At 43.2% G+C, this 14,733-nt stretch overlaps 2 protein-coding genes across 8 annotated transcripts in view; one reads left to right on the top strand and one right to left on the bottom strand.

Moving 5' to 3' along the window:
- DOCK7 (dedicator of cytokinesis 7) overlaps window positions 1-14,733 on the bottom strand; it is a gene marked incomplete at its 3' end in the record, with an annotated part of 182,067 nt that overhangs the window by 155,538 nt on the left and 11,796 nt on the right. The gene's annotated exons all lie outside the window — the stretch shown is intronic.
- The window catches only part of ATG4C (autophagy related 4C cysteine peptidase), a 35,268-nt gene continuing 22,319 nt past the window's right edge, over window positions 1,785-14,733 (top strand). The window contains exons 1-3 of one of the 6 annotated variants that reach the window (XM_081946653.1): window positions 1,785-1,943; window positions 4,844-5,006; window positions 6,192-6,323. In XM_081946653.1, the coding sequence (XP_081802779.1) occupies window positions 6,236-6,323 (88 nt within the window). In that variant the 5' untranslated portion in view covers window positions 1,785-1,943; window positions 4,844-5,006; window positions 6,192-6,235. The other 5 variants (XM_081946654.1, XM_081946652.1, XM_081946655.1 and 2 more) reach the window with 5 other exon arrangements.

The following is a 14,733-nucleotide window of genomic DNA, read 5'->3' as shown; positions in this document are numbered from 1 at the left end:
TTGTGTGCATGTGTGAGCGAGCGAGCAAGCACACCTGAACAGGTAGTAAAAATATTTGCAACCCACCACTGGCGTAGACTCCATATTGAATAATATATGTTCAATTTCAAGGACATACTTTAATAATTTAGACAAATTATATCAGATTTAGAGAAGATAAATGATGACCAGTAACTAGAAACTAAATCCAATACTATAAAAGATATTCATAGAATTAGGCATGGCTAGTCTAAAAAGAGAAGATACACGATGCCACTCTTCAAATACCTGAACAGACAATTATAAGTCCGTTGCCTATATTTACAGAACAATGGAAATTACAGGACATCATATTTTGCCAAATGATATGAAAAAAATCTAACAAAAGAATAATGCATCTCCTTCACTGGCTGTATTGAACCTGCTGGGGATACTTTGTTTTTGGTTAGTGTGTGGAGCAAAGGCTGGGACTTGATAAACTAAACTAAACTAAAGTGATCCCTTATGATTTTATACAATTATTTACATAAACTCAAACATGAAATCAGTATGCATTATGTTCTGATTAAGTTCACCAATAAGCCATTTAATAGTAATATGATAAATCAAAATCAAAGAATTCATATTAGAATTTGATTGATATACTGACTGTGTGCATATGAATTTATTAGTTTAGAGCAGATTATCAATATTTATTTAATGTGCAACTAATACAAGACAAATAGTGGATGTAAAGCTCAGTTCATCATTTCTTTATTTAATTTATTTAATTTGATTTTGACTGCACTCAACTCCAAAACAACCCTGGACAGCTCACAATACAAAATGGAATGCAGAGACAGTAAGACAAATGTAATAGACACATTAAGAGAAATAACAGAATGACAATTTGGACAACAGTAGAAATAGACATGGCTTATCATGGGACTACATTAGGGCATTTATATGTATGTACATAGGCTGATAGTAACAATAACTATGTACATTATAGGTTAGGTATATTATATCTGGGCCATGGTTTTCAAATAATGCAGATGAAGCTGACAGATTACTTTTACTTTAGAAAGTACCTCATAGGATAATTGTTGTGGCAAAAAATAGGAGAAAGAAGTACTGCATATGTCACCTTGAATTCTGTACAGAAAAAGGTAAAAAGTAAATCAAATAATACATTATGGCAAGAAATACAACCTTAAGGTAAATTATCCAGACATTACATTAACAGAGCCATCTACTGGCAACTATTAAAATGTGATAAATGTATTACTCTGAAAAGTTTATATTCAAGATTATTGAAGTCAATGCAGAGAAACCACTCTCTCACCCATGTTTAAGGTATTGTATATTGTCCGCTAAATCGTGCTACTGATAAGTTATAAACTACCACTGCAGGTTTTTTGCATGCCTTATTAAGTTTAATTGTAACATCAGGAACATAATTTCTAGCCAAGTGTGTATATCTGTTCAACTAAATCATCCATACTTATATTGTAACTAATTATACAAACTAATGCTGCATAGAAATGTTCTTTGATTTATCATGAAAATGCTCATCTTCAACCTATTAAAAGAGAAGGTTAGAATTTGTTTAATTGATAGCAATGCATAAGTGACTAGAAGCCCCTAATCCGTAAAACCTAGCGGGTTGCATTAACTATGGAAAACTAGATTTCTCAACTGCCGTTTCCTCGAATTCCCAACATGGCAACTTTTCTAAGCTGAAAGCCTACATTTCCCAAACAGCAGTTCTTCCCCGAGGGTCCACTTCCGCCTAAAGAGCAATGCTTTCTGGGACGTGGAGTCCGTGCCTGGGTATCAAATGAGACGGCCGCAATGTCGGATTCCCCCAGACGATGGTAACACTGTACTGTACTATTTGGGCATGCAAATTTCGTTTCCCCTTCCGGAAGCGGCGCTCTGGTGGGATAAGTGACGGGAACCGGAGTGGGTCAAAAGAATCGGTGGTAAGTCGAAAGAGGATCCCTCCCCCCTTTTGGTGGGCGGGAGGTATCTTTTTCGCTTTAATCTAGCTCTGAAGGCGACCGGGGTGGGATTCGAACCCCTCGATTCTTCTGAGTTCTCTTCGGGGAGGAAACAATCGATTCCGAACCCCGAGCGAGGCACCCGGTGCGTGGAAGACTCTTTTGCAAAGGGTGAATAATACTACTAATCTGAGATCGTGGGGCTCGGAGGGAGCGCGGGAGAGAGAGTGGATCTCTGAAATTTCTGCAGGGGAAAAAAGTAGGGGAAAAGTTTTCCTTAATCAGGAAAGATTGGCTTTTTAAAAAGGGTGCCGAGAGTCGTCTAAAATAGTTAAAAAAAAACACCGCTTTTATTCTATAAAGGGGTTAGAAACAGAAGTTTTGATCATCTGAAGACTTGGTTGGGGGCAACGTGTAGCAATGGAGCAAAGGGGAAGGAGTGCGTGTGTGAACGGGCTGAACTCGGAGGTGTTTGTGTGTATGAATTAAATTCAATTGAAATTGAATTCAGTTGAAATTGAAATAAGAAATTGCTCTGATTTTTCTGCAAAAAATGATAGGGTTTGGAAATTACAGGGCAGCAATCCCAAGAATGAATTTCAATCTGAAAGTGGGGGGAAATCCATTTGGTGTGGGTTTGTTTTGAAATGCGTTTTGAAAATGGGAAGTGTCTCGATCTCATTTAGAATGACTGTTTGGCAAGACACTAGTCGGGTACGGTAGGTTTTTTTCTCTTCATATTCTGCTAAATGCTATGAATTTATTGCCTTTGGGCATGAACATCTAGCCCTCAAATAAATCAACAGCAGAAAGAAAGTGCTGTTTTAATGCAATGGTTCCCGTGAATCCTTCATCTTCTAAAATCTTTTTGACAGCATTCTATAAATATGGACAGAAGTGGCACGAGTTTAACTTGGAGGTGTTTGTGTGTATGAATTAAATTCAATTGAAATTGAATTCAGTTGAAATTGAAATAGGAGATTACTTTGTTGTTTTTTTAATCCTGGCATTGGATAAACCCTCCCAATTTTTGGATCTATATATGCCTTGTACTGTCTTCTTTCTTCCCTGATAAATGGATTCACACAGAGCGGTTTAGTTGTAAAGCTCAGCATGTGTATGTTTGAATGTGTAAAAAATATCCCACATAAATGTATCCCTTCAATGTTTTGGAAAAGTGGAGCCCACGAGACATATTTATAATAGTTTGCAATTGTCATCTTCTCTGGACCTTCACAGTGAACTAACAAGAACTTGTATTAATAGGAACAAAACAAAAAATCACAGAGGACAATGAATATAAGATTAGTTGGGTTTTTCAACATTAATTCCTGTTGATTATGTATTAGATGTGCTTGTCCTTGCTCTATTGACTTTCATTGTAGCATTTTGAAAGAAAACGAAACAGGTCTGACAACTCCAGATTCAGTCCCTGCTATGTATTTCCCTTAAACCCTTCCATTATTTGAACCCAAAAGTGAATGAACATTTCAAATTGTTTTCTGTATTACACTCTACAGTTTTATACATTGTCTTAAATGTGATGATTATTATATTCATTGGATAAAATGTGCTTATTTTGAGTCTAACATGCAAAGAGAATGTTAAAATTAATTATGAAACTTCAGGGCATTAGTAATGGCTACTCTTAAGATAAAAAGATGCACTGCAGGATTAATGTAATGATAAACACTGTACGCTTGTTTTTTCCAAGATAACTTTACTAAATCCAACAGTACTTAATTTCCAAGGAAATGTATATAAAATTATAGGCTAATAAGTTATAATTCAAGTCTTGTCTTCTTTTATACTAAGTGCTCTTTCTCCTTTTTGAAGATGCCCATCGTAATTTTTTTTTAATAAAAAGGATGCAGCCTTCATAAAAATCAAATTAAATTAATTACCTTTGGTGTCAAAATACAGACTCACTTTCAGACTCACTTCTGTCGAGTTTCCATATTGATCAACCTTATTTATGATCTGCTTAACTCTCAAACTATTGTTTGTATATTACAGACCACATACATAATGCATATTGCTTTAAGAGGAATATTGGAAGGCATTATCAGTTGATAAGTTCCTGAATAAAGCAATGCGGGTAACACACACTAGCTAGTTTTTTTTAATCACTGGATTTTTACCATCAGTTTGGTTGTATGGAATTTTTGTTGCTCTTAATAGCCAAGTCTAAAATTGTTGATTGCAGAATTCTGTGAGACATAAAGCAAATTATACTTAAAGCGTATATAAGAACTAATTGCGATGAGTAAACTGATTGTTTAAATTAAAGAGTTACAAATGCTTCCTTTTATCTGCCCTCTTCAGTAAATGACTCGGCATTGTATATCATTAATAAGAAAACAATCAGTAAAAAACACAAAATACTCAAAAATCCAAAGGAGCAGCATACAAACACATAGGTTCATCCAGAGGGTCGTATCCCTACTAGACTCAATGTCTGTAGGGCAAAAAACTGGTCTTCAAAGTCCCTTTGAATTAACTTATGATTTTCACTTTGAATTTTTACAGTCCTAAATGTTTGCCAGATTACTTAATAGACCATCTAGATCATTATGAACAAGTCTATATACAATTTTGCAGATAAGAAATGGCCTTTTTGTGTTTCATTCCAAAATTGCAGAATTCATTCCCTTTCTTTTTAACATAATCTTTGAATTACTTGAATTATGGTTTGGATCACCTGATTTTAATATTGCATTATATACCATTAAAGCATGTTAATTATTCTATTTCTAATTTTAATTGGATTGTTATTTTATAAGTGGCAAATCCCATTTAATAGCAAATCAGGATAAAAATCTAGTAATCAACTAAGTAAAACATGACGAAAGGTCATCTTCGATTACTTTCTCCAATTCCAGGTTTGAATATTGGACAGTTTAGCTGAGGAATCTGCTCCTGCAAATACCAGAATTGAGAAGTTTTGCTTGGCATATTAATCAAGGCTTATTAACAGTTCTCCAGATATGTTTTGGACAACTGGAAACGTTAGGCTTGAACCCATCTAAGGAACCGTGAAATCAGGTATTCATCTTGCAACATTTTCTACAATAAAGTTAATGAACGGAAAAATTGGTAGGGAAAAGGAAAGTTTCTGCACAAGATCACGTAAGGCTACGTGACATTCCTGAAAATAAACAGGACGTTTCCCAGGTTGCTGACCAGGCTGCTGGCCAACGAGATGTCCTTCACAGATCTGAGAAAAGCAATAAAAGAACCTCAGAGATAAGTGTTTGTCTGCTACTAACACAACAAAACCACAAGGCTGTGGAATCTGATACTGTGTATGCAAAAGTCAATCCCCCTCCAGCTATGTAAACACAATTTATGATAAGGTGTTTTTTAAAAGGTGCTGATGCACTTCACAGTTTTCATGCAGCATGGTTTGAGTAAGAGACAATTCCTGTGCCTTAGCAAAAGGACCAGTCTTTAGAAAAAGTCATATCAGTTGGGTAAATATTTGGAGTGAAAGATAATTTAGCAAAGTAGAAAGGATAATCCTGATACATTAAATAACATATCTGGATGTGTGGTAATTTTCATTCTCTTAAAGCTGTTGTGTTTTATTTAACTTTGCAAGGTAATTTTACCATTGTATATTTGGAATCAAATGTTTTTTATTATTTATTCATTCTCTTAAAGCTGTTTTGGGTTAGTCTTGCACAACAAAATTTATGTTTCTGTCTCTCTTCATGTTTCTTACTTATTTTAAGCATGTTCTTCTTTTTATTTCCATCTCAACCTCTTCTGCTTTGTGGATTTGGATTGGGAAAGTACCCAGCTTTTTAAAGTAGAGCATTAATATTGATAAGCCTTGAGTTTTGCTGCGAACTGAATAGGCATAATATAAAACGGTGTCCCTTGTACAGCAATTCAAATATTTTTCTCTGCCTTCCAATTAGCCTTTTGGTGATCTCAGTTGCACAACCTCGCATACACGCTTGCCGGATAGTTTATTGTGAAGTAGAAAGCAGTTGGAGGACATTATGTTTTATTTAGCTTTGCAGGATAATTTTAACGTTGTATATTTGGAATCAAATGTTTTTTATTATTTATTCATAGAACTTACAATTGCTTTTCTCTATGCAAATGGATGTTCTAGAGATTTTATTTCTCTTCCTGGTCATAAAGGATGTAAGTACCTAATAATACAAGCATCGAGTTCTGTCCTGAGTAACAATGGCTGTGTTTACTCCTTTCCTTTTGCAGGAACAAAGTCATCAAGGTCCTTGAGATAGTGATGGCTATTCCTCATGAATCTGAATATGGAGGCCACTGGGACAGATGAAGTAGAGAAAATAAAATCAAAGTTTATATCTGCATGGAATAATATGAAATATGGTAAGTGAAATGTAATAGACTTTTTAAGGTAAACGTTCCCCTTGCATATTTGTGCTAGTCGTTCCCGACTCTAGGGGGCGGTGCTCATTTCCGTTTCAAAGCCGAAGAGCCAGCGCTGCCCTAAGACGTCTCGGTGGTCATGTGGCCGGCATGACTAAATGCCGAAGGTACATGGAACGCTGTTATCTTCCCACCAAATGTGGTTCCCATTTTTCTACTTGCATTTTTACATGCTTTCAAACTGCTAGGTTGGCAGAAGCTGGGAGAAATAACCTTCCCACCAAACGTGGTTCCCATTTTTTACTTGCATTTTTACATGCTTTCAAACTGCTAGGTTGGCAGAAGCTGGGACAAGTAACAGGAGCTCACTCCGTAACGCGGCACTAAGGATTTGAACCGCTGAACTACCGACCTTCTGATTGACAAGTTCAGCATCTTAGCCACTGAGCCACCATGTCCCCAAGAATTTTTAAGCCTTACTTTAAAAAGTTAGCAATATAATGCAGGCTAGCTCTTGCTGACCATTAATATATTTACTCAAATGACTGAAATATGCTAACTCTTGTTATTATTGCTGGTTCAAGTGAAACACATAATAAGAGAAGAAAAAGGAATTACAGTTTAGTATCGCATTGAAATTAATGCTAGGAGTTAGTTCCTGAAATTCTGAAGGCACTGAATGTAGTAGAGAATTTCTTTATTTGGATTAAACCAACAATTTATTAGTGGCATAAATTTAAAATATTACAAAAATAAATGTGGATAATATATTAAACAATTGGAATATAGAACTGGAGAATCCTACTTTGGGTAATGAATGACTTTAACAATATATATATTTCTGGGTTTATTGGACATTAAAAGTTGCTTGATGGCGAGATGGGGAACAGACAAATTTAACTAATTCAAGAATGTTTTTAAAGGATGACTGTCATATTTTCTACACCAAAGATGCAATAAATTTCAAGGAAGTTTGCTAGCCATGTTATAGGTGGGTCTATCTTGCAATTCTTTACTAGATGTTATTATAATGAACCAGGAACTTGGCAGGCATTTACAAGACAAAAGTATTATGCACTAGAAATGTGGAACATCTTGGTTCAGAAAGAACTTTTGAAATATTGGACTGTTAGAAAAAGGTGACTATTTACTCCTGAAATAAATCTTGTGTGCCAAACTATAAATGGTGGTGTAATGAATTTGGCAGATTTCAGCCTTTGAATTAGCTTTGTATTGAAGAACAGATGAGACCAGACAGTACAATTCTCTGTTTTAGTTTGACTACATTGTTTAAGAATTGAATCGTAACAAAGAAATAAAAACAATGAAACCTAACCTTGACACTCCAACTGTTTGATGTATTTGTTAATGGCGTTTTTGTGTGGATTGATTATTTTTGTTTAGTTGCTTAGTTAAAGGTTTTCCTCCAACAGGCTTTTAAAATCTATTCACTTTTTTCTCCTTCTCTCTCTCTTTAGCTTTTTAAATGTCCCCCCTCCTCCTTGGTTCCCTCCATGTTGAAATGTTATTTATCTCTTTTTATCCTGCTTTTATTATTTTTGTAAAGGACTCAAGGCAGCAAACATATCTCATGCTCCTTCCTTCTACTATTTTCCCCACAACAACAATGTGAGATGAGTTGGGCTGAGAGAGACTGATGGCCCAAAGTCACCCAGCTGGTTTTTCATGCCTAAGGCAGGACTAGAATTCAGTCTCCTAGTCTCTAGTCTGGTGCCTTAGCCACTTCTTTACTGTAATTGAAGCAGGAGTAGGGGTAAAAAAAATCAAGATGATGCCTGTAGGGCAAATTATGCTATCCTCCAGTACATCTACAAGCTCCAAAGAAAAGATGCTGCTGCTATGTTCTCCAGACAGCTGGAAGAACATTATTGCATAGTTGCAGTCCTTCATCTGTACCATCTGAGATGAACAAACATTGATCAGCAGTTTTCGAGTTGCCTAGAACAATCAATGATGTTCAACCAGCACAACCACCTGCATTTTTGTGGTCCCTCCTGGAAGTTATTTCTCTGTTGGAAATCATAATGGCCTTGCAGTCTAGGAAGTCCAGTACATCCAGTCTGAACTGTATTTCTGCTTCTGATCTGACAATACACCAGCCTTTACTAGCAGTTTATTTCAACTTGATATTGGCTGTTGGTGGTCTGCCTGCACATCTGGCTTGTTCTCAGGTGGCTTTTCCTACCAAAAACGTAAAACCTATTAACTCCAGATTATCAACTCCTCTTGATTGCTTCCATCTTTCTTTGCGCTCTTCACAAGATTCTTGATTACAAGCTGTGACAAGCTTCAGTTCTCCTCTTTCCCGTTTGCTTTCTTAAAGAGGGACAGCTGTCTCAAGGCAATGACCTTGCTTCATTCTATGTTTTTGGAGGGTCCATACCAACCAGGTCCTTTGTGCGATGTTATTTTTGGATGTCACCAAGGCGTTTAACACCATGTGCCATCAGATGCACTTTTGTATCACCGTCATGGCCCCATCAGATCCCGGTTCGGAGGAAGAGGAAGAATCGGAACTGGGACCATCCAACAGGGATTGCACATATCCTCTGGAACTTCTGGAGGGTCCAAGGAAGTGGTTAATCAGATGGGGAGTTGCCCGCCTTCATGAATGCAGGGGAGTTTCGGCTGCAGACAGGCAGCGGTGATGCCAAATCCTTGCAGCCTCCTCCACCCGATAAGCGGATGCTGAGAGTGGAGCAAAGGGAATCTCAGAGGAGGTCTGCAAGGCTGCTCACAAGGAGGCTGTTCCGTCCCTCTTCACAAGAAACAATTGTCTCAAGGGCTGGGGGAGGGTGCATTAATTAGGAACAATTTGTCTTGGCACACACTCCTCTGACTTTTGGAAACCTTGACTCCTCTTTTCGGCCTCTGGATTTGCATACCCTGCTTTGCAGACTGACTCTGGATTGTGACTTATGGATGTTGTTTTGCAACTTGGCACTGGATTTGTGGACTTTGACTTCCTGTTTGGGTGCTTGGTTCTGGTGGCTCTTGGACCCAGTTGGTGGGACTAAGTTACATTGACTGTTGGCGGTTATTTTGTGATAGTAAAGTGGAGTTTTACCAACACCCCTGGAAGGCCCGTTTGTCTTGTTTAGCGGTGCAGTAAAAGTCTTTATTGGTGCCTGCATCTACCTATGTGACCCATTAGAATAGTTGCCTCCACTGCGGGTCTACCTTCTCCACTGAACCTATATGTGAAGAATCTGTATCAGTGTTCTAAGGGGCAACTTGCAGATTCTTCTATCAAATGTGGAAGGGATGTACGTCAAGATGCTCCTCTATCACCACTCCTACTCATGATGGTAATCAATGCTATCTTTCGAGCTTCATTGTCTTATATTGGGCTCAACTTTGATAACCAGCGGATCAACTCTCTATCTTAAGCCAATGACCTGCTTCTTCTGGCAGGAGAGATCCACCAGACTGCAGGAAAAGTTTGACTGTGTATCTAAAGGTATCCGCTCAGCCACTATGTCATTGAATGCGAAGAAGTCCTTTGGCCTCATCATCACCAAAGGCAGGAAGCGGAAATATAATGCCCCTATTACACCAATCTACTCCTACTTTGCAGCATCACCATTTGCCTCCTAGGCCCCCGTTCACTTGATGTGAGACCTAGGCCTCCAGTTTAACTAGAAGGGATGTGTCATCCCCAAATATACCAACATCCAACATACCATGTTGCAAGAAATTTCTGAGACACTCCTTAAGCTGCACTAACAGTTTAGGCTGCTGCAATCTTATTTGGTGCCAAAATGTATTCAGGAGGTTTTTTCTTGATCATGCACACCATAGCATGTCAAAGAAGCTGGACTGTTTGGTCCATTCCGCGGTGGGACACTGGCTGCGAGTACTGAAGGGCACTCACTTGGGACACCTCCGTTCCAATGTCAAGGACACAGCTAGGTGGGTTCCCTGTTTCTTCACCTCTATCTTCCTTCTACAGAAGACCTGGCTTGAGAAAATTGCATCAAGTTTCACCACACTGCTCGAGTTGTCTAGCGACAAGATGCATTCTGCTCCCTTGAGAGCCAAATAAATCCATGTAAGGTGACTCTGTCGCCAACAGCTCTAAAGCAAAAATGTGGACTGAGTGGAGAAATGCTGTTGCCGACCAAGAGTTGAGCATCACTGACATTTACGGAGCCAGTCACAAGTAGTTGTTGCGCCCCTGAACGCTTACGAGCATTCCCTCACTTACATTTATGGGGCATCCAAACGAGGGACAGTCTACTCGTCATCAAGCCAAGGAATGTGCATGGCACCTGACATCAGGTGGTTGAGTAAGTGCTGCAGAATTACCTGTGGTGTTCCTGAAACTTGGAGCCACATACTGCAAATCTGTGAAACTACCCATGATGCAAGATACACACATCACAATCATGTTTTCTGTCACTCAGAACAACCTTTGCGACAGGACAGCGTTGTGAACCTATTATACCATCTAGGGCCTCATAATCAGATTTAGTAATGGAGAGGTGTCAACTACTGTGGGTTTCAGATGTTTCTGAAGTTTCAGGTTATAGATGGATGGAATCCTGGGACTTTAACATTCCTAAGTACGGTCATGCTAATCGTGATAAAGGTCTTCTCCTAGGCGCTGCTTGGAGTGTCCAAGCACGGGTTAACTTCAGCTTGCTGCCCAAGGACTGAGTTCAAATTCTTGTAGCTCCGCCTCTTGCTCCCCTCAGAGGCTCAGTTTTAAAAACTCAGTCGCCCTACAGGACGCAATTTGGGGAGATCCAGTCCTTGAGCAGCAGGCTGGACCCTCTAGTTAGTGTAGTTTGCTCCATTTAATTAAGATTCCCAGTCTAGTTAGCTCCTAGATAGAAGTTTGTTTTTTTCTGTAGTTTTCGACTTGTAAGGTTTGAATTTCGCGCGCGAGCCAGGCTGCCTGGAGCGCGACTCGCTTCTCCCAGCGACGAGAGCGACCGCACCGTGGGGGGGTTCGTTTGGCGGCTGCCGACGAACAGCTGGGGATCAGGTAGGAGTCTAGGACCCCAGCGCACAGCATTAGGCTGTAGCCTTTTCCCCCGGTGCCGCTCCAGGCGCGAAGATGCGAACGGCCGCCATTTTGGTTCAAAATTTTGGCGCACTTTTTTCCCCGGGCTTTTAGCCTCATCGCGTAGCCTGCGCTCTCTGCAGATCGCCGCAGTAGCAATTGAAGAGGACTAGCGCAGGGTCTCTTGACTGGCTCCCTTCCCTCCAGACCTACAAAGTGGCCGCAGGGGTTCTTTTGGTCATCCCAGACCATTCACCCTTGCCTTTCTTCAGCGCGGATCTGCTGGCTTCCAGCCTTTTCTCAGCCGGAGCCGTTTCCAGCCACCATTTGCCAACAGCTACGAGGTTCCCAGCGATGCAAGCCTCAGATTCTCCTTCCACTCAGCCATCGGGAAGAATCCCCAACGCTATGGAGAAGCAAGTGGATCAGCAGGCTGGACCAACCCTGCTGCTAAAGGTGAAGGGGTGGGATGCCCAGCTAAGGGGAAGGCTCCTAAAGCCAAGCAGCCTTCTAAGGCTGAGGAGAGGTTAGCTGCAAGGAGGCAAAAGGCCCTTGAAAAGCAATTCCAGAAGGCCCAGTCTGCCCAGCAGGCCTTTCCCTCAGCCCCTACTCCTGGGGAGGAAGGGACTCCTGCTCCAACCTCCTCCCAGCAAGGGGTGTCTCCCTCCCTTCCAGGGGAAAGGGAGGAATTTCACTGGGGGAGATCATCCGTGGTTTTGGGGTTGAGTATCATCTGTACGCTGATGATACCCAGCTGTACATTTCAACCCCAAACCACCCCAACAAGGCTGTCGAAGTGATGTCCCGGTGTTTGGAAGCCGTCGGGGTCTGGATGGGGGACAACAGACTCAAACTCAACCCCTCCAAGACTGAGTGGCTGTGGTTACCGGCACCTCGGTTCAGCCAGTTGACTCCATCACTGGCCATAGGGGGCGAACAATTGCCTCCTGTGGAACGGGCGCGCAATTTGGGCGTCCTCCTAGATGCCCGGCTATCCTCCTACAGGGATAGAAATAGGCAACAGGGCTACCGTAAACCTTTCCGAGGAGGGTACTCCAACCGTCCCTTCCGGAAATCCAAGTGACCGTCACAGGGATCCTCCCATAGGCGGCCGTCTCCAACTCTATGCCGCCCAGTGGGAGGAGACCACGACGGACGCCTGGATCATCAACACGGTCCGTCACAGCCTGACCCTGGCCTTCCTTTCCCCCCCTCCGAGATCCCTGGTTCGTTGCCCTACTCCCAGGTCACCTCACAAGCTCCAACTCATGAGGGTGAGATAGACCACCTATTAGAGATAGCAGCCATAGAAAGGGTGCCCGAGGGTCAGGAAGGCACAGGCTTCTATTCCATCCTGTTCCTAGTCCCCAAGCCATCGGGAGGGGTGCGGGCAATACTGGACCTCAAGCGACTCAACAAGCATCTAGAGTACAAACACTTCAAGATGCAGTCCCTACAGACCATCCTGGGTTGCATCAGACAGAGAGACCTCTTGACTTCAATAGACCTGAAGGAGGCGTACCTGCACGTACCAATTCATCCGGCGCATCGCAGGTTCCTGAGGTTCCAGTTTGCCAACCAGCATTTCCAGTACAGAGCCCTTCCCTTTGGACTCTCGTCGGCCCCGCGCACCTTCACCAAGCTGCTGGCCGCCATCGCAGCTCACCTGCGCTCAATTCCAGTGAGGCTGGAGTGTTACCTGGACGACATCCTTATCCACTCGTCGTCCAGGGAGCAGGCCCAGCAGGACCTCAACACCACCATTCAAGTCTTACAACAGCACGGCTTCTCGGTCAACCTGGCCAAGAGCCATCTCAACCCAACCCACAGGATCCAGCATCTCGGCACGATCATCGACTCGGAGTCCTGCAAGGTCTTCCTCACGCAAGAGAGGGTGGACAGCATCAGATCCCTCATGCGGAAGATCCGTTCCACCAGGTCAGCAACGATTGTTTCCCTCTCCCAACTGCTAGGGAAACTGGTGTCCTGCATCTCGGTGGTCCCGTGGGCACACCTCCACGCGAGGGACCTCCAGTGGTTCCTGCTGCCGCTCCAGAGACGCATGGCCAGCAACTCCAAGAGGGTGGTACGTCTGCCTCCCAAGGTAATTCGCTCCCTCTGGTGGTGGCAGTTGGACGCTATCCTGAAGGGTTCCTACTTCAAGGAACCGGAACGCCTGATCATCACGACGGATGCCAGCCTCTTCGGGTGGGGGGTGCACCTTCAGAACCAGGTGATCCAGGGCAGATGGTCGCCAGCGGAGCTCGCCCACAATATAAACTGGCTGGAGCTCCGGGCTGCCAGACTGGCCCTGCGGCATTTCCTCCGGCTGGTCAGGGACAAAGATGTGCTGGTCCTGACCGACAACATCGCCACGAAAGCGTACATCAATCATCAGGGCCGCACGAGATCCCTTGCTCTGATGACGGAGGCGGAGTCACTGGGTCGGTGGGCGGAACGACACCTCAGGTCCCTGCGTGCGGACCACATCTCGAGGGAGGACAACGCGACTGCAGACTGGCTCAGCAGATCCACCATCCAGAACACAGAGTGGCGCCTTCACCCAGAACTGTTCCGTCAGCTGTCTCTGCGATTCGGCCTTCCAGTCGTCGACCTCTTCGCGTCTCCGGCCAACGCCCAGCTTCCCAGGTACTTCACGAGGTTCCAGTGTCCCGGGGCGGAGGGCACGGACGCTCTTCGCTCTCGCTGGCCCCCGGGCCTGCTGTATGCCTTCCCGCCTCTGCTGCTAATCCCACAGGTCATCGGGAAGATTCTGGCAGAGGGAGCGGAAGTACTGCTGGTAGCTCTTCACTGGCCGAGGAGATCCTGGTTTGCCGACCTGATCAGTCTCTCAGTATCTCGCCCCTGGCGCATCCCTCAGGACCGCATATCCCTCAGCCAAGGGGCCATCCAACACCCAGAACCCCAGTGGCTGAAACTTGCTGTGTGGCACTTGAAGGGGACATCCTGAGGCTCAGCGCATATTCGGAAAAGGTGATCTGCACCATCCAGGCATCCAGACGTCCCTCAACGGTCAGAATTTATGAAGCCACCTGGTCGGCCTTCTCTCGCTGGTGCCTTCGACACCAGATCCTTGCCACATCTGCCACCGTCCCCCAGGTCCTGGACTTCTTGCAGGACGGTCTTGACAGGGGTCTGGCACCCAATACTCTCAAACGCCAGACTGCCGCCTTGGCCTCCATCCTGTCTACAGGGTCGCACCTGTCTCTCAGCAAACACCGGCAGGTGCGTAACTTCCTTAAAGGAGCCACCAATCTGTCTCCTCCTACCATCCACAGGTATCCAACCTGGGACTTGTCCGTGGTGCTGCGTTCTCTGTCCGGGCCACCATTTGAACCTCTTTGGACAGTTGGACTACGC

Source organism: Natrix helvetica (genome assembly GCF_964273705.1).
Source record: "Natrix helvetica genome assembly, chromosome: 3".
In the NCBI taxonomy this organism is placed as follows: Eukaryota; Metazoa; Chordata; class Lepidosauria; order Squamata; family Natricidae; genus Natrix; species Natrix helvetica.
The sequence above is the reverse complement of the archived record's forward strand: the minus strand, read 5'-3'. Positions and strand labels throughout refer to the sequence as shown.